Raw genomic sequence first — 22,560 nt, 5'->3', positions numbered from 1 at the left:
AAACATGTGAGAAATGCATTGCAGTATGATGTCACCAGGCAATAGGAATTTTTCAGCTCCATCATAGTCTTACTATCACATATGTGGCCCGGCACTGATTGAAATGTCACATGGTGCGTGACTTTACTTAATAAATCCTGCCTCAAACCTCCCTACCTCCAGCTCCATTCCCATTACAGGTACTCATATCCCTTATCTAAAATGCTCGGGGCTAGAAGTGTTTCAGATTTCAGATTTTTTTGGATTTTGGAATATTTACGTCATAGCTAACGATTCAGCATCCCTAATCCAAAACCCCAAATCCAAAATGCTCCAGTGAGTATTTCCTTTGGGTGTCAAGTCAGCACTCAGAAAGTTTCAGATTTTAGGCTGGGCAAAGTGGCTCACGCCTGTAATCCCAGTACTTGGGAGGCCAAGGCAGGAGGATTGCTTGAGGACAGGAGTTTGACACCTGCCTGGTCTCAATCCGGTGTGAATCTGGGTGAAAGGTATATGGGTCCTTACTGTACCACTCTTAGCTTTTCTATAAGTTTAAGATTTTTCCAAAATCTTAGGGGCAAAAACCTTATGTAACATAAGTTAGGTCTATGGTGAAACTGCTCCCTAAGCTTTCAGTCCAAGACACCACCCGTCACTATGTTGTTAACTCTACTACTTTCCCTGCGGACTTTTCCTAGGACCGAACCTCCACTTACGTGTGCCAGCCATAAGGTCACTTCACCCACAGAGGCAGGGTATCATCTTCGGGCAACAGCTCTTACTTACCAGCACGTTTTTCAGTTTGATATCGCGATGGACCAGTCCCTGGCTGTGCAGGAAGCGGATTCCCTCCACCACGTCTAGTGCTATCTGCAAACGCGTCTCCAGGGGCAGCCCAGCCTTGGGGAGACAAAAGAGCTTGTCAGGAACAGGGCGACTCCTCAGTTCAACTTGCCTGAACCAAATGAGATTTCCTTTTGTGGGGAACTAAAAGACTGACTGCCCTGGGGCACACCAAGACTGAAAAGTGCATGAAAAAAAGCAGGCAGGGAAAAGCAGCTAGGAGAGGGAGGCAGAGGGAAAGCAAAGAACAAGCTGTAAAGGAGACAAAGTCAGATCAAATCCCTCACAGGCTGCAGTCCGGCCAACTGGACAACCCCAGATGTGACTAGGAGAGGTACAACCAAACAACTGAGGCATGGGCTCATTTCTAACACCTAAAACCCTGGAACTGGGCTGGGTGAGGTGGCTCATGCCTTAATCCCAGGGCTTTGGGAGGCTGAGGTGGGGGGATCACTTGAAGTCAAGAGTTTGAGACCTGCCTGGGCAACATAGCAAGATCCTGTCTCTACAAAAAATAAAAAAATTAGCCGGGTGTGGTGGTGCGCACCTGTAGTCCCAGCTACTTGGGAGGCTGAGGCAGGAGGATCGAATGATCCCAGGAGTTCAAGTTTACAGTGAGCTATGACTGAGCCACTGCACTCCAGCCAGGGTGACAGAGCAAGACCCTGTCTCAAAAAAAAAAAAAAAAACAAAAAACCAAACTCTGGAACTGCTTTGGAGGCTCAAAGTCAGTATTCCCAGGTCCCTCGGGCAGATTTACTTCCACTGCTCTATAGGCCTAGTTAGCCCAGGTTTGGTTTTACGAATACAAATACCAAAGTCACTCATACTATTTCAATTTAGGGTCTCTTGAATTCTTGAAAATGCTACATCATTCATTCCAAGGCTCAATGAGGTTCTCAAGCCCACTTGCAGAAAAGCATCGGACAGTGCCGTGCTGAACTCCTCCAAAAGGAAGAGGGAAAACTGTGTGGAGTCATTTTCTTCATCATATTGACTCTACTGATTCCTCCTGACTCCTGGAAGAGCTTCTAAGGCTCCTTCGGCCCTACCCCTGGAGGCCTCCGTATAGACTGGCACAAGAGGCATCTGCGAGAAGGGACCTACCCAGATACCCCTCATGAGGTCAGCTTTTCTCTCCTACTCAGCTGGGAACAGACAAAAGAAACCTCTTTAGTTCCCTTTTGGTAGTTGTTTTAGAGGAGAGAAACTCAACACCCAACTGAGGGCTTCACCTTCCCTCAAATAAAATCCTTCCGTAGCTTCTCATTGTCTACAACAGAATTTGAATTCCATAGAAATCCTTAACATTTTGGGTCCCGTATAACTTGTTCCCAGCATCTCTCTGAACATTATCTCCCCATATTCCCAAAACAAACTGGCTGCTCCCACACGCCCAGTGATCTTGGTGGCCTTCGGATGCTCTGGGCATTAACTCCTTTCCTCCCCCGGTACGGCCTGTTTCTTCCAACTGCTCGAACTCTGTCCATCAAGGTAGACTTGCCAAGCTCAAATTCCACATCTTCTTGAAATAGTCACTGACTGCAATTCTCTCAAAAGCTCCTGACAGTTACACTTTTTGATATTCCCCAATAGTGCTTAATATAGGACCTTGTAGAAAATCGTCACTAATAAATATCTGTTGACTGAACAACAAAACTGGCTTTATTCACTAGAAGAAAAAAAGAGAAAGAAGAGCAGAGTTATAGGAATTCTGCTCTTCTCCGGAGTCGAGATTTTTGCCACCACCACAGGGGGTCAAAGTGATAAATGACAGTATTCTGGATATATAATGGGGCCAAAAATAGGTTCTGAGAAATCTTCAAGGCTTTTTGGAAGCAAGTGCAATAAGCCTGATTACTGCAACGATCTCTTGTGAAAGCTGGCAGCTCCGAACAAACAGAAAGGGATGAAGTGCCAGAAAGGAACCTGCGGGTCTGGCTGCCAGCTGGGTCTTGCTCTCTCCTTGCCTGGCCTCACCTTCAGCCCCGTGTAGAGGTCCCGGTGCAGCCGTTCCATGATGAGAAGCACAGCAATGCTGGAGCCACCACCGTAGTTGTAGTCGATGACGGAACCGTGGAGATCCACCAAGCGCTCGTGCTTGGGCAGAGACCTGGTAGGAAGGAGAGAGTTCTGGGCTATAACACTTGGGCTGTAATCCTGCATGACATGCCAAATGCAGGAAGGAATAACCTCAAGACCATGTGTAGTCCAGGTCCAGACACAATGGCCCCAGGGCAGACAGGAGGCAAAACAATGGCCTCTCCCAAGAAGGACAAAGAATCATGAAATCAAAAAGTTGATAAGGCCTTAATGACTAGAGAAGAAAGTGAAATGGAGCGATGAGTCTGAGAAATCAGGACGGTGGGGAAAGAGCCAGAAAGACAGTAAAGGCCTTAAAGAGAGCACATGTCTGGCCAAGACACAGAAATACTAGTCTATAACATTTTGAAACTGAGGTATGGAGAGACAGGGCATGCTGTAGCTTACAAAACTTATCCCAGGCTGCTGGCTGCTTCTCTAGATTTTTCCCGCAGAGATAAATGAGACCAGGACCCACCTCATGTAGTGAAACTCCAAGGCCAGATCATTCCAGTGCTTCTCATCTGGAGGCACAACTGACTTGAGGGCACAGGGGAAGTGTCCCCCCCAGTTGTCACACAGGTACACCACACCGTACTGGCCCCGGCCCAGTTCCTGTCCCAGTTTAGGTTTACCTACAAGGTGTAGAGACAGAGATAAGGCAGATGGATGGGAACTGGATGGGCAACCTCTGTAAGATTCTTAGATGTGGTCCTGCCTAGAGGCCAGGAAGTTGTAAGCTTGCCAGGGAATGAAATTCTAGTGTCATTCTAACCCAGCAGAAAGTAACCTAACTCGTTTAATTCAAACAAACTTCTGTCATGTTATTTAAACTATATAAATGGCAGGACCAAGCAAGAATTCAAAACCACATCAGTAAGTATTTAAGTAGCTTTGCAAGGAAGCAGCTTTAGACACTGGGATTCTTCAAGGCAGGACATAAAAATGTCAGGTACCCTGAGCCCTGCTCCAATTTACTTGGAGAAAAACAAGAACTCACGGTGTAGTAAGACGTCCTGTAAAGAACGGCTCTCCAGGGAAAGGCGGGCCAGGCGGGGGGCATGATCTTTCCGAACCTTCAGCCAGAGATCTTCGGTTTTCTCTAGCCGGCCCGAGTGGCCAGCTTCCAGCTGGGAGGGAAACAGGAAAAAACAGTCTGACTTATCAAGTACCTGGCTTCAGCTTCCTCACCTGTTTCATGGAGATAACAGGATCTACCTCCTACGGATAATTGTGAGAATTAAATAAGATACATGTAACATGTTCAGCACAGAGACTGGCACATAGTGCACTCTCAATAAATAATAATTTTTCCTCCTGGATGCATAATCTCATCTATCCACTCCCTGCCCCGACACACACACACACACACACACACACACATGCACACGCACATACCTACACACACACACACACACACACACCCCCCTCCCGAACAGACAAGCAGATGTCACATCATTATGAAACAGTATGGAAGCTCCAAAGTCAGCCCTTCTGTTGTTCATTCCTAAAATGCTACATAAACTTAAAATAAAATTCTTACTCCTCTATTTTCTTCCCTCACTCACTGAAATGGGGAGAAATTAACTGACCTCCCTCCATTCTCCCTAGGGTTAGAAAAATGTCCACATGAAAAATTTATTGATGAAACTTCTTGTAACAGAACAGAATAGAATGAAAATATACTGATGATTTTTTAAAAATTACATGAAGAGCAGAGAGCAAACTATTCCCCTGCGGACAAAACTCTCTCTCCTTTCCCACACACCGACCTGCCGCAAGGAGGCTGCGAAAGCCTCGTGGGAACTGTTGAGCCGAGTACGGAACTGGCTGCAGATGCTCTTGGCCAATTTGGAGGCACTGAGGCTCTCGATGGCTTCCTGGGCCACTTTCCTCTTCCATTCCAGAGTGATGACAGGTGGGCTCACCCACGTGATGCGCTGGATGATCTGCCGGGAGGAGGACAGTGAGACCACTGAGGAATGGGAGACAGGAACCACCACAGAGACCCACTGCCCTTCCTTTCTGGGTTGCCCACTCGTTAGGAGGAGGCACTGACGATAGCAGCTATATGAAGTCCAAGGTTCCTCTCCAATTCCATCCACCTCAAAATTAGGGCTGAGCCTGGAGGAAAGCATCAAATAATACCAGGCCTAGTCTACGTGCTCACAAACCCTCAATACGTCACATTCAGTGCCAAGGGGTGCCTGATACATCTTTTTCTGAAGTCAGTAAATAACACCACATAAGAGCCAGACCAAATTCCAGAATGGGAACCACACTTGTGGCCTCTGGCAACAACAAAGCCTGGTTCTGAAAAGACACTGAAGCTGGGAGAAAGAAATATGAGGAAGCTAGTAAGGTAGAGTCTTACAGCTGCATAAAAATCATTCTTTTTATTGTCTACAAAGAACACCCAACATGGAATATCATAGAAACCCACAACTTTTAGGAGTTAAAGGGAACACTGTTAATAATTATTTGAGAATAGTCACAAACTAGAATTCTCCCGGGTAGGAAAACCAGAACAAAAGGCCCCCCTTTAACAGAAGATCCTAGATATTTGTTCTCTTGGGGTGACTAGGATTCACTTGAGCCACCTAGAGGCAGAAACGATTTCTCTAAGCAACCCCTACCTGCTTGATTTGCTCCCATAGCATCCTTGTAACCGAGGACCCTGAGTGAAACGTGACTTCAACGTGATAGGCAGCATTTAAGATCTGAAAGAGATCACACAAAAGAAAATACACCCTCGGTAGTCTGGCTATTTCAAAAATGCAATAAATGATACTTACTTTAAGAACACCGTCCAGAATCAGGGCTTCCAAATTTATCCCTCAACATATATGCAGAGTCAACTCAAGTTAATCATCTATTTTGTGACGATTTAGGCCCCTCGACCTCATCTTTAAATTCATCAACTTAATTACAATTTTACAGCTCCCCAGCACCTCCCACAAGCAGTGGTCATGTGATAGAAAAACAATTCGAACTGGATTGGCAAAAAGTTGAAAGGGAAATTCTTGGCTCTAAGTTGAAGCTGGACTTGCGTGTAAATTGTTTCATGTGTTATATCCATGACACGGTGTCTTTTTTTTTTCTTTTTGAAAGAGACAAAGTCTCGCTCTGTTCCCAGGCTGGAGTACAGTGACGTGATCATAACTCACTGCAACTTTGAACTCCTGGGCTCAAGCAATCTTCCTGCCTCAGCCTCCCGAGTAGCTGGGACTACAGGTGTGTGTGACTACGTGATATGGTGTCTTAACCATTCTTTGTGTACCTGTTTGAGATAATTACTGGTGATGTGGACTGAGACATCCTGAGACTTCTCCAGGCTCTGCAAACATCGTTCCAGCGTTCCGACAAAGCTCTCACGTAGGTAATCCACCGAGCTGATCAGCTTGTTAGCCACTGCCTGATTAAGCCGGGAGATGATGAGTTCCTGGATCTGTCGGATGCAGCATTTGATCTCTCTGGTGCCCACTGGTTCTCCATTCTCAGGGACAATGACATCTACAGGAGCAGAGAAATAAGTCAGTCTGTGATGAGCAGACACACTAAATCAAGGCACCTCCCAAATCACAGCCATGGAACTACCATGATGACGGCTACAAAAAAACTGGTTTTGATGAAGTCTGATTCTCAGCATGCTCGGGGGCTATGTAACCCTCAGCTACTTAAAGCAGCTAAGATCCTGAGAAGGAGCAATTAATTCTAATATGAGCGTGTTGATTTTGTCAGCTTTTATGTCACATTTATAGGAGGGGAGGAATGACAATTATTGAGTGTAAACTATAAGAAAGGCACTATGATCAACATTTTATATACGTAATCTAATTTCCTCTTCATAGTAACTTTATCAGGTAGGTATTACAGACCAGGAAACAGCCTTAAAGAGAGGACAAAGTGGGCATAGAAAGGGGACGGGACAGTTAAGAAGTAAGACAGCTAACATTTGAATCCAAAGCTCACTGATTCCAAAGCCTGTGATCTTTTACAAGTGCAAAATTTTATACTGCCTAGCATATTAGTGAGAAAAATCTAAGAGTCAGGAGTTTTCTACTAATCAATTACTAGATAAATAAAAAGTCAAACTCAGTTGTTGCCCCGCCCCATGCCACACTACCTTTTAGCACTAGAAAACCTACCTTGTAAAACAAAGAACAGAACTTAAGAGAAATCAAGTATCTGCAAAAATATCTGTTCCTAAAAAGGCACTCTCACGTCTACTGATGGAAACTTAAATTGGTGCCACTCTTTAGAGAAAATTTGGCACTACTTATCAAAATTTTAAATCAACCAACCAACCAAGAAAAATTCACATACCCTTTGGCCTCCCTATTCATCTTCTAGGAATTCTTTTTCTTGAAATATACCCTTACAAGTCCCAAAGACGTATATATACAATGCTGATCAATTCAGTACAGTCTGTATACTCACAAATCCATAATGTAGTTAACAGAGCCAGACATCTGATCTATTAATACTTGTTCCAGTTACTCCCACGTCTGTGTAGCTAACCGCTGTATCCCAGACACCAAACACGGGCAATAACAGACAATCAAATATTTCATTGTCTGCCCAACCTAGCTGCCCTACCTCCCTTCATCACACCCACCGTGATGCCAGCATTGATGCGCCAGTGTCTTTAATTAAATATCGAGAAGACTTCCAAGGATATCCATTGCAAGTGAGCATTTCTCAGCAACTCCACCCTGCAATGGGGAATTCTTTTTTGTTCATCTTTAGAAAGACCTATAAAATATCAGGCATGCTATGCCTGCTAAAGTCAACTATATTTCCTTTGTATTTGTAAGTGTGACTTAGCTAGATCCATCATTCACAAACTCATTCATTCTCCAAAGATGTGCTGTATCACAAGCCTATGTTATTTGCTGCAAGGGGATACGGTGAATAAGACTCAGATTCTATTCTCCTTTAACTCTAGGATTTTAGAAAACAGGAGACTATAAATAACTATAATAAAAGGTAGACAGCCAAATGCCAGGGATAAGCTACAGATGAAATGCTGTGGGAATTCTGATGAGTGCAACTGTTACTACCTACAAAAATTAAAGAAGATTTTGTGAAAAATAGCATTTGAGAGAGGCCTTGGAGGGTAGGTAGGATCTGGAAATTCACAAATAAAAGCCGTTTCAGGTTTAAGGCAGGACATGAGCAAAGAAAAGGTGAAGGGAGTGTATGTTGGCCCGTAAGCAGTTAAGACCAACCAAAACAGAAATTACAGGAAGGTGCACAATGGAAAATCAGACTGGAAAAGCTGGTAAGGGCTAGGCTTTGGAAAGTCTTTAATAGTAGGCAGAGCAATTTAAACTTACTCTGTAGGAATCAGAACCAATAAAGATAAGCTGGAGAAAGAAGAAAAGGAGGTCAGGGAGATAGATTAGGTAACAATAGTTCAGTTAGACTAAAGAAGACAGAATAGAAAACGCAGGTATAAAATATGGAAGAAAACTCATCCGTACGTGGCAACTGATTAGACAAGGGAAAGAAGGCAGTTAAAGACCGTGCTGAGGTTTTGCAGCTGGGTACTACGAAGAGGGTGGCATCAGTAACTGGGAACAGATTAATAAACAGTAAAACATGGAAATTAAGAGTATGGGCTCAGGAATTAGACTGTCTACATTCAAGTCCTATGTCTATTATTTACTAGCTGTGTGATCTTGGGCAAATTACTTAACCATTCAAAAAAAAAATTTTTTTTTTTTTTTTTTAATTTATAGAGATAGAGTATTGCTCTTGATCAGGCTGGTCTCGAACTCCTGAGCTCAAGGGATCCTCCCGCCTTGGCCTCCCAGAGTGCTAGGATTACAGGTGTGAGCCACCGCACTCAGCCCTTTTAAAGCACGATTTACTAACATTCTTCAGCTTCACTGGGGATAAGGGGATACAGATAGAAAGTGGAGGTTAGAGAGCTATTAAGATGAATTTAGGAAAAACTGGGCTAATGTTCTTGGGAAGCAATGACAGTGGAATCTTCCAGAAAGGTCTCTGAGAGCAAGAGAGGCCGCCTTGGCTAAATGCTTTAAGGTGGGCTCCTGCTGGTAGCAGTGGGGCGGATGAAATTAGCCTGAGGTTCCTCTAACCTTAAGAATTAATGTACTCAATCTCCAGCTAGAAAAGGGTGAGAGGCTTCTGCAGTCCCAGCACCCCAACAAGCTCTCTGAGACATACCTTTAAACTCCATGTTGGTAGCATCATCTAGAAGTTCCTCCTTCATGGTGTTAAGTGTCTCCACAATCATATCCTTCATTTCCTCCTGCTTTCGGTTGGCAATATTCATCAGTGACTCATACAACTCATTCTCCTTTTTTCGAGTGTATTCCAGGCGTTTGGGAGTGATCTGCAGGTCCCGCTGCATGTCAAAGGCCTGGTTGATAAAGACGTCCAGGCAGTGGCAGTGCACCAGGTTCAGGGCCTTGGCCGCGTCCACCAGGCGCGCCTGTAGCACCTGGTAAGAGAATGTGCTCAAGTGTCTCAGCTTCTCACTTTGCTCCACCAGCATACTCGGAGCTTTCGGGTCCTGGCCGGGGGCCCCACAGTTCCAGTGACTGCTGCTCAGAAAGCCCAGGTCAATCAGCTGGCGATAAAGTGGTGACCTTTCTGTCTCCGCTCTCCTGGTGGAGTCTATTATCTCTGAGCCCAGCTTCGGTACTTTGAAAAAGAATACGGGAAGGGAGAAATACTTTCGGATTTCCCGAAGCTCTAGCTCGTCCCTCTCCGAGAGTTCATCTTTGTGGAGTGCATAGGTTATCACAGGCAAGAAATCATTCACCAAGTCACCCAGAACATCCACTGTGGGCCGGAGGCTTTGGCACGGTGCTACCACAATGTCCACTTCCTGGAAGGGGAAGGGGGTCAGTCAGCACCTCGGGGTCAGAAACAATCCACGCCTCCCCAGAGTCCCACACCGAGACCCAAATCCAGCTCTCTGACGGAGCAATTAGATCTCAGTGTGCCCCACTCATCCGTCCCCTTCCTTCCTCGGTTACCGACACCCCTGGTGCAGCCTGCGAAGGCAGACACTCATCCAGGGAGAGTGAAAAACAAGTAAGCAGAAAGGCTGGCGGTCCCTTTAGCCATTTCACATAAAAAGAATATTTGGTCCCTGCTTTCCTCTGTTGCTTAGACATTCCCACCGATTCCCTCTGATGAAGAAACAAATAATGGAAGGAAAAGGAATTGTTATGGAAGTTATCAGGCGGGGAGGGGGTATGCCTGGAACAGTCTTCCCCCCCTGGCCCTTCTCTCACACCCCCATCCCCACCTTTCCAAACGGGCTAACGCCCAACTATCCTTTACGTCTCCAAGTGCATGTCACGGCGTATACGTACAGAGCCTTTTCTATTACACAATCCCAAGCACTCTGCACTTCCCCTTTCTTAATGTTCAACACATTTATAACTCACTTATTTAAAACCCATTTCCCCCCATTAGTCTGTAAACACTTTTGAGGGCAGGGACCAGGTCTACTTTTTTCACTATTGTAGCTCCAGTGCCTAGCACACAGTAAGTCCTCAGTACTGGGTTTTTTTTTTTTTTTTTGTGAGACAGTCTTGCTTTGTCACCTGGGCTAGAGTGCCGTGGTGTCAGCCTAGCTTACAGCAACCTCAAACTCCTGGGCTCAAGCCATCCTCCTGCCTCAGCCTCCTGAGTAGCTGGGACTACAGGCTCGTGCCACCATGTCCCGCTAATTTTTTCTATGTTTAGTATAGACGGGGTCTCGCTCTTGCTCAGACTAGTCTCGAACTCCTGACCTCAAGCAATCCTCCCACCTCGGCCTCCCAGAGTGCTAGGATTACAGGCATGAGCCACTGTGCCTGCCCAGTCCTCAATATTGTTGAACCAATCATTTAGGCAGCAAACTAAAAGCCAGGTTCACCAAACATCATTACTGTCCTATTACAAGAGTTTGCAGGTATCCAAAGTCTTAGCCACGGAAGTCTTGATAATATCTTTGAGAATATGAACACTTGGCATGGCAGAGACCAAGGACTGCCTATCCAATATTTAGTCTCTACATTATTGGGGCAGGCAATGTCCCTTACAAATAGGGGTGGCCAATAAGTGGGTGGGACTTCCAGGAAAGCTGTTTGGGAGAGAAGGGGGTTGATTCTACCGGGAAGTGTGCCCTTTGTCCCTGCCCTTCTCCCTGCTTGGAGCACAGATATGACAGCTAGAGCAGAAGGCCTAGGGCAAACCTGAAGGCAGAAGCCAGAGCTAGGATGATGAAGCAAAAACAAGAGCTGACTAGCTCCAGACTTCTTTTACATTATGGAAAAAAAAAAAAAAAAAACAAAAACCCTCTATCTTGTTTGAGCCTCCTGATTTTCTGATGGTCTATTACACACAATTGAACCCAATCCTAATATACTCAAGTTCCTAAAGCGAGTTTCAAGAATGATCTTTGGTTTAGAAACAAACCTTCCACAGGTCCTTTTCCTAGCCTATACTTTCTGCTCTATTAGTACTTCTTTCCTAAGAAGTTTTGAAGTATTTATAAGAGCACATATTTCCATCCGCTGCAGAGGATGCTCCTCTGTATCTCTGAAATCGCCCACTTTGCCTGGCATTCCAGCTGTAAACGGCTGACCAGGGACTCATGCCTGTATCACCATCACAGGCGACAGGTATACAAACTACTGACGTCTTCAGGGGTCTGCAAACTCGGAATCAATCGTCCACAGAATTCTATCATCTACAGAGCTGTGAAAGAACTCAATACAGACATGCTCAAGTTTGTGTCCTTGACAGTTATCAGATGTTGAATATTTATTTCATTTGAAATCTAATAAAAGATAAGCAATTTTGTTTATTTCTTTCACACTAAAATTCTGATTTCATTCCTCATCTACAGAGCTGTGAAAGAACTCAATACAGACATGCTCAAGTTTGTGTCCTTGACAGTTATCAGATGTTGAATATTTATTTCATTTGAAATCTAATAAAAGATAAGCAATTTTGTTTATTTCTTTCACACTAAAATTCTGATTTCATTCCTCACCTTATTTGAGCAGTATGCATTTTTGATAAAAGATTAAAAGAAATCAAAATCTGGGCCTTTTCCCTTTTTGATCTCCCTCTTTAAATAAGAAAGGATTGGAAATGCCAGCCTATTATGTCTAGTGTCTCTTTTCCATGACACTGACACTTGCTATGTGTTTTGTTTTTTAAAATTTTTTCCAACCTCAACAAAGCACAAAGGTCTCACCTTCTTTTCTAAAAACAAGCTAAGCTTTATTCTCGGGTAGGTCACATAACTTTCATTTGCCTGGCCACTTTGAACTCCCTACAGCTCAAAGAGTTTTCAGCATTTTACCATTTGTAATTTGAACAAACACTGCATAAATCTACTTACTCTCCGCCTAAGCCTAGGCCAAGAAGAAATGTGCTGTCTCATCTGTGTACAAATTGCATGGAATGCTTTCTGGTTGGAAGACTAGTCTGACACTTATCTTGCTATTCAAAACAAACCCCCTTTCACTACCCTGAGTCACACATGCTAGAGCATGAATTACGTCAGTGAGGAATATTTAAAAAGTTGGTAAGTAAAAAATTTTAAGGTTTAGAATAGAACATACAATGGCATAAATGCCAACAATATAATCAAGTAAAATAATTAAAGACTAAAAGAATTCTAAGAAATGAAAACAGTTTAATACAGTACAGAATTACAGGTGGAAATGTTTTTTATATTGCAAAGCTTCCCTAAATATACACATTTTTTAAAGATATAAATCAATCATTCAAACTTATTATAGGGGCCGGGCATGGTGGCTCAAGCCTGTAATCCTAGCACTCTGGGAGGCCAAGCTGGGTGAGAGGATCACTTGAGCTCAGGAGTTCGAGACCAGTCTAAGCAAGAGTGAGACCCTGTCTCTTTTTATTTAAAAAAAAAAAAGAAAGAAAGAAAGACAGAAACCCAACAAACTTATTAGAGAAAGAAAGCCTAAATATTGAAAACCAAAGTAAGTACACAAACTCCTAATGTCTTCGGGGGTGTGCAAACTGTATTGTTCAGAAAATTTTCAGGAAGAATTTTGTTTGCTTATTTTTTTGATGGATTTTCTTAAAATTCTAACATAAAATTTCAGGTTTTCCTCAAAGGACCATTCTATGTGGGCAACAGAACCATCAGCCAAAGCTGCCAAGTCCATTTGTAAGACCAATACTGTTTTTAGGAGACCAGTTGGCCTTATTTGCTCATAGGTGCAAATTCATTTTTTTTTAAAAATGGATTTAGGGCTTTCTCATGGTAGGGTATGGCCTGATATATATTGGCACCTAGAAAGAAGTCGCCAACTCCTAAATATATGTTGCACTAAACAAAAATGGACAGAAAACAGGTACTGTGCTCTCTCTTCTCCCTTCCCCAGTTGATTACCTGGTGCAGTGGTCTCACTGCTCTACCATGATTGTCAGAAGACAGGCAGAGAGCCGCTGGCTGGGACCCTGGCAGCAGTGCAGATTAGGCTGGAATGTGCTCTGCAATTCTGCAGTACTCACGGTTAAAGGGTGACTCATGCCTGACGGTTACAAACAAAAAGGGAAGCCAGCACTGTCTCCTGGAGACAGGGAGTGGAAAAATAATAATTAATGTAAAGAGGATGAGCCAGACCTGTTCTGGGCCCTATTATGGCCACCTAAGAGTGAAGTCTGAGCTCAGGCTGTTTCATGGAAGGCTTTATCCCTTCCCAGCACCCGGGACAGTGCCGGGCACGAAGTAAGCATCCAATCAATAAACGTGGCATGAACTAATGAAGAAATGATGCCTTTACTACTTGCTCAAAACCACTTTCAATCAGCATATGTAAAATTTTCTATTTTTCAACATGCATCCCACACATTTTATCCTACACATTTATCTGGAATTGCTGTTTGCCTCTACTCCAAGAATAAGGCAGTGAGTAAGCATTTTGTTCCTAACTCAATCAAGAAAAAAAGAATCTCAGGGAATCACAACAGTATCCCGTCATTCCTATTTGGAATCACAGTGAATTCCTAAAAAGATTTCTCCTGTGGAATGCATTCTGCACAAATCCATGGAATTTATAGAAGTTGATCTGTTACCATCAATTTTCTTGGCAGGAAAAAGGGATAGAAAGGAGCATGCTACTCTGCAAACACCAGACGACACCTCTGGTTTTGTTTTTGATGTAAAATGACACGATTTTAAATGCCAAGAAGTAATCACTCAATCACTGAAGAAGGCTAACCACTTCCTAAGAATATCGGCTCTTGGTGAAAATGCCTTACTGTAGAGCTCATGGCCCATTACGAAAACTCAATTATCACAAAGGATGATACACTAATTGATAATTTGAACAGAAAATAGTTATCCACTCTGGCTAAAGTTGGTAGGTAGCAGGTGTCTTTGCTTTGTTTATAGTTCTGAAGCCTCAGGTTTACATCACATAGAAAAGTAAACAACTACATAATTGTCCTGCCCTTGCTCAGAAATCTCTACAGCCTTGACTTCAATCCCTGTCCACATATTCTAGCTATCTTTACTTCCAATTCTCTTCCCATACCATTTCCACAGGACACTGGAGAGGTTTTTCCTGTTTGTTTTTACATAGGGTTGATTCTTTTCATTTTTAAATAGTTTCCTCAACTATTACTCTTAAATATCAATTACATATTAAGTAAAATATCTCTATTCTTGTTATAGTATAGAAAATACCTTGACTCTTCTTGGTACATATACTCTTCAAGGGAGAGCTGCAACTGAACAAGTTTCTAGGCCATAACGTGCCTCGTAAGAAACCAGGATTAACATGAAGCGACCCAGAGCTTTATCCCCACTGTCAACACAGGATGGATACAAACCCATCTCCCTATGTGGTAAAAGCATCAGTGTGGTAACTCAGAGGCCAGACATAAGACTTGGAAAAAAACATAATCACAACCACAGCCCTAAGCTAGCCAGAGAAAGCACGAGACCATCATGCTAATAGTAGAAATATATTTACAAGCCCAAACACCTAAAAACACAGGCTTTAGCTCTGAGTCTCAACTCATAAGCATGAAGACTTTTTAAGGATCTGAACTATCTTCTCTATATGTCCCACTGCAATGAATTAGGTAACAGACAAGTTGCCAAGAATACACTGAACGGCCTCTATTCATTCTACCTTGTAGACAGTCAAACACCCACATATCCATAGGGGCAGAAAAAAATAGGAATCTGAAGTTTTCTCCTCTTACCACTTATTAGATTCATCAAGAGAGAGAGACAAAACAGTAGAATGGAGAAGGAGGAAAGAAAAAGGAGGGAAAACTTTACCTTTCAACTTTTATACACTTCTGTATTATTTACCTTTTTATAATATCTTTCTCCTTTCATTTTATCATAAAAATAAGTCATAATGAATTATGAAGAACTTTGTCTCTAATAGAGCAGAATAACAATTATAAGCTGGAACAACAAGGACTTAAATTTGACAAAAGGGAGGAGTTTCAAGGGGGATGGTTGTCAGGAAAGGGATGGGTGACCAAGAGAGTAGGAATCTTCTTCTCAAGGTCACTGATGTACTCAATCAAAGGGGAGGAGGGAACTGGCTTACTGCGTGCCAGACACCGCGGTCGGTCGGTGCTTGAAACATACTCCCATTTTCGCCTCATACCGATCCTACAAGACAGGGATTACTAGCGCCATCTTACAAATCAGGGAACAGAGTCACACAGCTAAGTGACAAAACCAGGATATAAATCTAGGTCCGTTTAACTACAAAGACAATTAAACAGTCCCTGGAGGGCCACTGTGTGCCAGGCACTGTCTGATTTGGTGTTTGAGAAGCTCTGAAAGAAGAAAAAAGGATGGAAGAGATGCTTTCAGGGATCCTAACCACCCGCGGGTTCTGTGTTAGAAGCATATGCTGGTTACGAAGTCAGGGCTCTGCGATGACACAAGATAAGAACCTCCAACGACTGGCTGATACATCACAATAGAAGTCAAAAAGAAAGTATTTATGTTATAATAGCCCCAACAACAGTTTCTACCTGTGGACAGTACTTTGCAACCTTTGAGTCTCTGACTCAAGCAAGATTCCCCACCCCCACTGTCCTCTACTCAGAAGGAAACACAAAGAAGTCTTTGAGATAGTAAAAATAGAAAGGAAGCCATTTGGTGCAGGAAAGAGAGAGACAGGATCCTAGCAAAGGGAGAAGACAAAACAGGAGATTAAGACTGGAATCTCTGTCATATTTTCTCCCCAGGAGTTAACCTTGGAAGGTCAAAGGTAAATTACTGATAGTGAATTGAGAAAATACAGCCTCAGCTTCAGGCTGGTCTTTTCGGGATTAAAAAAAATTCTTGTCTCTAAATCATGCATATCCTTAACAGGCACATTAGCCTATAACAGGTATTCCTAGGTTTTTTTGGCAAAGAGCAATGTATGCAGGACGGTTATGTTTCACTGTGTATGCTAGTATATGTTCGGGGAAAGGTGAGAGAGATGTTAAATTCAAAGAACGCAGAATTACTGCCTAAGAAGAATTTACAATTTAGCATTTGCCTGAACTTCCCATATCCTTTTTTAACACATCACTTCAGTTCCCACCCCCTTTTTTTTTTTTTTGCTCCGTAAAATAATAGTTTCTTTATTTTAATTATACCTTTATTTCTCTGTCTTTTACATATGGACCCACCCTTGTTTCTTTCTCTCTGGAATGACCATTTGTGGCTTAATGCTATATATTCCCTCCCCCCAACAGTATCTTCTTGTCCTGAGGATCTCACCCAACATTCTTTCCTATTTTTTGTTTTGTTTTTTGAGACAGGGTCTTGCTCTGTCACCCGGGCTGGAGTGCAGTGGTGCAATCATAGCTCACAGCAGCCTCAAACTCCTGGCCTGAAGCAATCGTCCTGTCTCAGCCTCCCAAGTAGCTGGGACTACAGGTGCGTGCCACCATGCCCAGCTAATTTTAAAATTTTTTTTGTAGAGACGGGGTCTTGCTATGTTGCTTAGGCTGGTCGCAAACTCCTGGGCTCATGTGGTCTTCTCCCCTCAGGCTTCCAAAGTGCTGGGATTATAGGTATGGACCACTATGTCAGAACTTTTCCTACATTTTAACCTATCAACCTTTATCTTTTAGTCTAGATACACTCAAGAGGCAATATGGTACCTAAATAAAGGTAAAAAACACATAATGAATTTTGTTTCATAAGGTGCCATAAAAAATGGCAATAACTAGACAAACATTGAGAAAAGGTAGTTTTCTAGCAACAAACAGTGTTTAGTAAGTTTGGGAAATAAAATTTTATATAAACTTTTGTCATATTAAGATCCTTTATTATGATTATGAGTTGTAACAGCATTAACTGCTGAAAAATTAAAAATATCAGTATCTGTGTGATATTAAAAACAGATTATTTGCACTGAAAGCTATTGAGGGTTATAAAAAGAAAAGTTTACTACTTCAATTGGTTAGAGGTAAAAATAGTAAAAAAAAAAAAAAAAAAAAAAAAGTTGATTTGCAAGTTATTGACCTTGCCTGGAAATATCAGTCTATCTCAGTTCCCTGAAATAGACCCCACTGGACATCATCATGAGCCAATAACCATGTCAGTGCGTGGCAGTCTGGCTGCCAGGTGACACGTACATGCATCCAAAGGCCCAGAAAGCACTTCGTGGGGACGAGAGGGCTATTGGTAAGAGCAGAACAACTGAAGCTACGTATCTGCTGCAGTAAATGAAACACTACGGCTGGGCTGCAGGAATCCCAGCTCAGGCTGGACAAGTTTAATTACCTCTGCTGCTTTTTATTCCTTTTCTTACAGATGTTCACAGGAAAAAAAAAATCACACATATACAAATATCAGACTGAACAACTCTGAGGCAAACAAGTGTTCCACCAGATTTTTAAAAATCTTTTTTCTTTCTTTCTTTCTTTTTCTTTTTGAGACAGAGTCTTGCTCTGTTGCCTGTGCTAGAGTGCTATGGCATCAGCCTAGCTCACAGTAGCCTCAAACTCCTGAGCTCAAGCGATCCTCCTGCCTCAGCCTCCTGAGTAGCTGAGACTACAGGCATGGGCCACCACACCTGGCTAATTTTTTCTAGTTTTATTGTCCATCTAATTTCTATTTTTAGTAGAGATGGGGTCTCGCTCTTTCTGAGGCTGATCTCGAACTCCTGACCTCAAGCAATCCTCCCGCCTCAGCATCCCAGAGTGCTAGGATTACAGGTGTGAGCCACCATGCCTGGCCTAAAAATCTTTAAGAAGAAAGAAAATAGAAAAGGAGGTGGTAGATGTATGTGCTAGAAAGAGGGGTTGAGGGTGGGGAAGGGGAAGTACTTTTACATATAAAGATAGAACTAGTGAATACGGTGAATGGTGAAATGTACTGCCAATTGGAAAATGACTAAGTTTTAACACTAAAAGGTTTCAGATACTAACGGCTTACCAGTGTTCCTCTATTGCTGAATTATGAACTGAGAATCTCAGGGGATCCAGAACTAAAAAGCTAGGAATACCAAGCAGTGTGGGTCCATGTGAGTTGTCCTATTCTAGAACAAACTGAAAATGGCTAATTTATGAGGACTTTAAAGTAACGTATTAGAAGAATGACCATTGTATAAGAAGGCAGGGGGAAATTCTGCTTTGATGATTTGACAGTTCAAAATGAACATTGAACTTCCCCGAATTCAATCTTGGTTTCCTTTAGCTAAGTGTTTCCTTTCTTTACTACCACCTTAACAAATCAAATAGAAGAGCTGTTTAGAGCTAACTCACTGGTCCTAAATATAACTGGAGCTAAACAAAAATCTTTCTCACTGGCATGAACAATCTTCTAGGTAGCTGTGCAGCATTCCCTGCAGCAAGCTGAGCATCACTGATGTATTTAATGGAGACAGGAGCCCGACTGTAGTGAGAGGGCAGTGCCTGGATTCCACAAAGTCTGCAGGGCTCTCTGAAGGTCGGCATCAAGGGGTTCTAAACTTAGAAACACTGGGGTCTGCCGCTAGTTCTACATCAAAATCAGTGGAGAATAAATCAGATACAGAGAAACATTGGCCAAGCCAAGGAGGCCCCCCAAACCACATGAAATAACATGAGAGGCTAGAGAATTCCTCAAGGAAAGAGAAGAGTGAGAATACACAGACATATATAAATATATTTTTTAACCATGCTGAGAGAAAGCTGATTTGGTATTTTAACATCCCATCCAAGTAGCTCACTGAAACTGAGCTGAGAAACAATGGGGGCTTGTTACATAGCCCCCTCTAGCATTTACCAAGATAAAAGAAATATGGATTGTGGAAGGAAATGAAATGACAGTTTCAACTTCTAGAATGTCACAGGCCATGGCCACAACCAAAGGACTCATTCACTGACTAGAGACCAAGCCCCTCAGAAGAGGGGTAGATGAAGAGGTTATAAGAAAGAGGGAGCCACTCTTCCAACTCCTGCCAAGCTAGCCCGTCCTTCCTGGCACAGGTAATCACGGTGACGAACTCTCTGCTCTGAGCTTGTTGGCATTCTTTGATTCCCACCTGCTCCTGACCCCTGACACAGTCACATCCTCACCTGGTCTAATCAAATAGCCCAGTCCTAGCTATCCAGTAGGAGAAGAAGCCCAGAAAAAGAGAGTAGTCCTTCCTAGGTGGATATATGAATACCAGATAGACAATATGATCTCTTAGGGGATACCAAAGGATCTGTGCTCTCTTTGAGACTTCAATTTAAAAAAAAAAAAAAAGCTAAAATATTCTTCCAATGATGGGATCTCCGTTGTCTCCTTACTTTGAGCCAGATCTGTCCTCATATCTTGAGTTCCTTATAAAGCAGGAGAAATGATCTGTCCTACTTAGTAAATTAATGGTTCGATCTAGGGAAAAACCCACAAAATTCTTCTCTTGGTCTCAATTCTAGTAAGAACATTAATTATCCATCATCTTGTTGTTCCTTTTAGAAAGAGGTGCCTAGAGACAATTCCAGCAGTATCTTTCTGCTAAGAAATGAAAAAGAATTTCTAACTTTGATCATAACTATTCTATAAAAGCATGTTGAGATGCAAGTATCACACATTCCTTTTACTGTATTAATAGAAAAGAAGGCAAGGAGGCAAGGAGAAAGCAAATCACTCAGGGCCTTGCAGCATGGTAAGCAGAAGCAAGGATGGGCATCAGCACAGCCTTGTCTGTTGGTTCAACTTCCTAGATTATGTTTCTCTGACTCATCAGCTCCTGCTCAGAGCGCAGAGTATATATTACCAAATTACTTTTTGAGAAAGTCAAAATAAAAGAAAAGCTGGTATACATGTGTACAATTGGCGTATAAGCATGAGATTGGTACCTGTAAGAGGGCATGGTGCATTGTTACCTCCAGTTCGGCTAAAACATGAGCAGCATCTTCATTGTCTTCTTGGACCTCCAGATCCTCCTCGGGGATGGTCTCCCAGTTGCCCTGGTGAGCAACCAGTGTGTGCACTAGTTCATACTGTCCAGGGAGCGCCAGGCTGACCCGAGTCTGAGTCCCGTGGGTGAAGCGGAGGCGCCGGAGCTTACAGCTTTCCTCGCTGCCCAGCTTGGTGGTGGGAAGCACCTGCACCCCCAACAGCAGGTTCAGCAGCTGACACTTGACATTACAATCCTGGCCGAGGATCAGTATGCAAGGGAGGCAGTCCACAATCTTCTGGAGGTACTTTTCTTCCTTAGGTGGGAAGGAAATGCAGCTCAGCTGGCCTGGTTGGGGAAGGGAAGAGTGGAGGAGAAAGGAGTAGAGAGAGAAAAGTGAGGAGGAGTAGAGAGAGACTCACACAGAGACCCCATTAGGATGTCAGGTCCTAGAGGAGAAATTACAGGGAAACTATCAGTTGAAGGAGACACCAGGGAAAAAAACCCAGTCAGAAAAGGCTCTTCAAATATCAAACAGAGTTCCTCTCCCTAGCTCTTCCCCAGGGAGCAAGCTGTTATTTCTACCCAGAAGGGTGGCAGTGGGTGATCTTCCCTCTCTCGTCCCCCTTTTTCAGTCAGTGGAGGGACGGCCCAAGGACATTACAAGGACTCTACAGGGACTCCCATCACAAACACACAATCATTAAGATGACAAAACCAAAAAGATACACTAACTGGGACATGAGCCCAAGGAGAAATACACCCAAATGTGCCAAAAATAAAACCTTCCTTCTCGCAAAAAACCTAATACTTGAACATATACATACAGTCATGTGTCACTTAACAACAGGGATACATTCTGAGAAATGTATTGTCAGGCAACTTCATCATTGTGCAAACATCAAAGAGTGTACTTACACAAATCTAGATGGTATAGACTATGACACATTTAGGGTACAGGTGAAGCCTATTGCTTCTAGGCTACAAATCTGGACAGCACGTTACTGTACCGCATACTATAGGCAACTGTAACACAATGGTAAGTATTTGTGTAGCTAAATATATCTAAACATAGAAAAGATACAGTAAAAATGCTACACTTTCATTGACTGAAATGTCATGCAGAACATGATGTAGAGCCCTTTTAAATTTCTTTAGCTTATTTTCCTCATCTATGACATATTTTATAACTAAATGTATGAGCTAATTTGTAAATATACATATATAGAAATGAAATGGTATTCGAGTTTGCATAAGCTCTAGAATCTTTTCCAGTTCATCTCTCTGATAGCAGGTGACAGCGTCCCAGCTGCCAAGTCATCTGTTTTCTTAAAACACTGGGTACTCAATTAAGATCAATACCTCCTATCAAGTCATATTCCTTCCGTTTGTGGATGACAAGACCCTAAGACAAAGGGAAAAGAACTGTCAGGAAAAAAATCCAGGCTAATCTAGGAAGAGATGCGATCTATCTCAAAAACATTCTTCTTAATGGACATCCTAATTACCCTGATTTGATCATTACACATTGAATGCATGTATCAAAATAACACATGTATCCCATAAACATGTAAAATTATTACGTATCAATTTTAAAAAATTAAAAAATTCTCCTTTTAGGGCAACCACCACTAGCGGCTAGCTTCCCCAAACAAATTCAAATAGTATTCAAGAGAGAACAAAAAACTTCCTAAAGTATGAGAAGCTCTATTTGGGAAAAAGAATCAGAAATTAGTTGACCAAAACTCTCAGAATCTGAACTAGATCACTTCCCCACTTCTTTAGTACCAGTGCCTGCCTAAATGTATGATTCAAGCAACCGTTGCATTTGTTCAGAAAGGCATAGACATGCAGTTCTCAGGCTGTAAGAAGGGCCAATCTTTGAGCCAAACATACATCATAACTGAAATTTTTGGTGGCACTAACTGAAATAGTATTCTCTTTAGTCACTTAACTATAGGCTGCATTAAAGCATTTGTTGGCTGCTTATTTTGTTTGTGGAACTGAAGCAAGAGAGGCCTGATTACTTCAGACTGAACCTACCCTGCTACTATTTCAAATCCTCAAGCCGCCTTCTCTTCTACAAATGGCACCACCAAAAGGGTTAAAGAGGTCGGTGTTGACGCAGACCCCTCCAAGTATTTCATTAAGGCCCTTCCTTTTGTGTCTGTCTCCAAGTTCACCACCCTGGCCTGCACATACACATCAGCAAGACCAGACTCTGAAACAGGGAAATCTGCTCTCCTGGGAAAGAGATGGGTCCTTTGAAAAATCAAACAGCATTAACTGAGTGTCT

At 42.7% G+C, this 22,560-nt stretch overlaps 1 protein-coding gene across 2 annotated transcripts in view; it reads right to left on the bottom strand.

Moving 5' to 3' along the window:
- DSTYK (dual serine/threonine and tyrosine protein kinase) overlaps positions 1 to 22,560 on the bottom strand; it is a 46,768-nt gene that overhangs the window by 4,526 nt on the left and 19,682 nt on the right. For both annotated transcript variants that reach the window (XM_069459225.1, XM_069459226.1), the window contains exons 2-10: positions 20,224 to 20,612; positions 9,100 to 9,766; positions 6,185 to 6,417; positions 5,541 to 5,624; positions 4,677 to 4,853; positions 3,905 to 4,034; positions 3,383 to 3,539; positions 2,803 to 2,935; positions 766 to 879 (exon numbers count right to left, since the gene is read on the bottom strand). In XM_069459225.1, coding sequence (XP_069315326.1) covers positions 766 to 879; positions 2,803 to 2,935; positions 3,383 to 3,539; positions 3,905 to 4,034; positions 4,677 to 4,853; positions 5,541 to 5,624; positions 6,185 to 6,417; positions 9,100 to 9,766; positions 20,224 to 20,612 — 2,084 coding nt within the window. The remainder of the gene's footprint in view (positions 1 to 765; positions 880 to 2,802; positions 2,936 to 3,382; positions 3,540 to 3,904; positions 4,035 to 4,676; positions 4,854 to 5,540; positions 5,625 to 6,184; positions 6,418 to 9,099; positions 9,767 to 20,223; positions 20,613 to 22,560) is intronic.

This window comes from Eulemur rufifrons, chromosome 27, assembly GCF_041146395.1.
Source record: "Eulemur rufifrons isolate Redbay chromosome 27, OSU_ERuf_1, whole genome shotgun sequence".
Lineage (NCBI taxonomy): Eukaryota > Metazoa > Chordata > Mammalia > Primates > Lemuridae > Eulemur > Eulemur rufifrons.
Note: the sequence above shows the minus strand (reverse complement) of the source record. Positions and strands in the feature narration are given on the sequence as shown.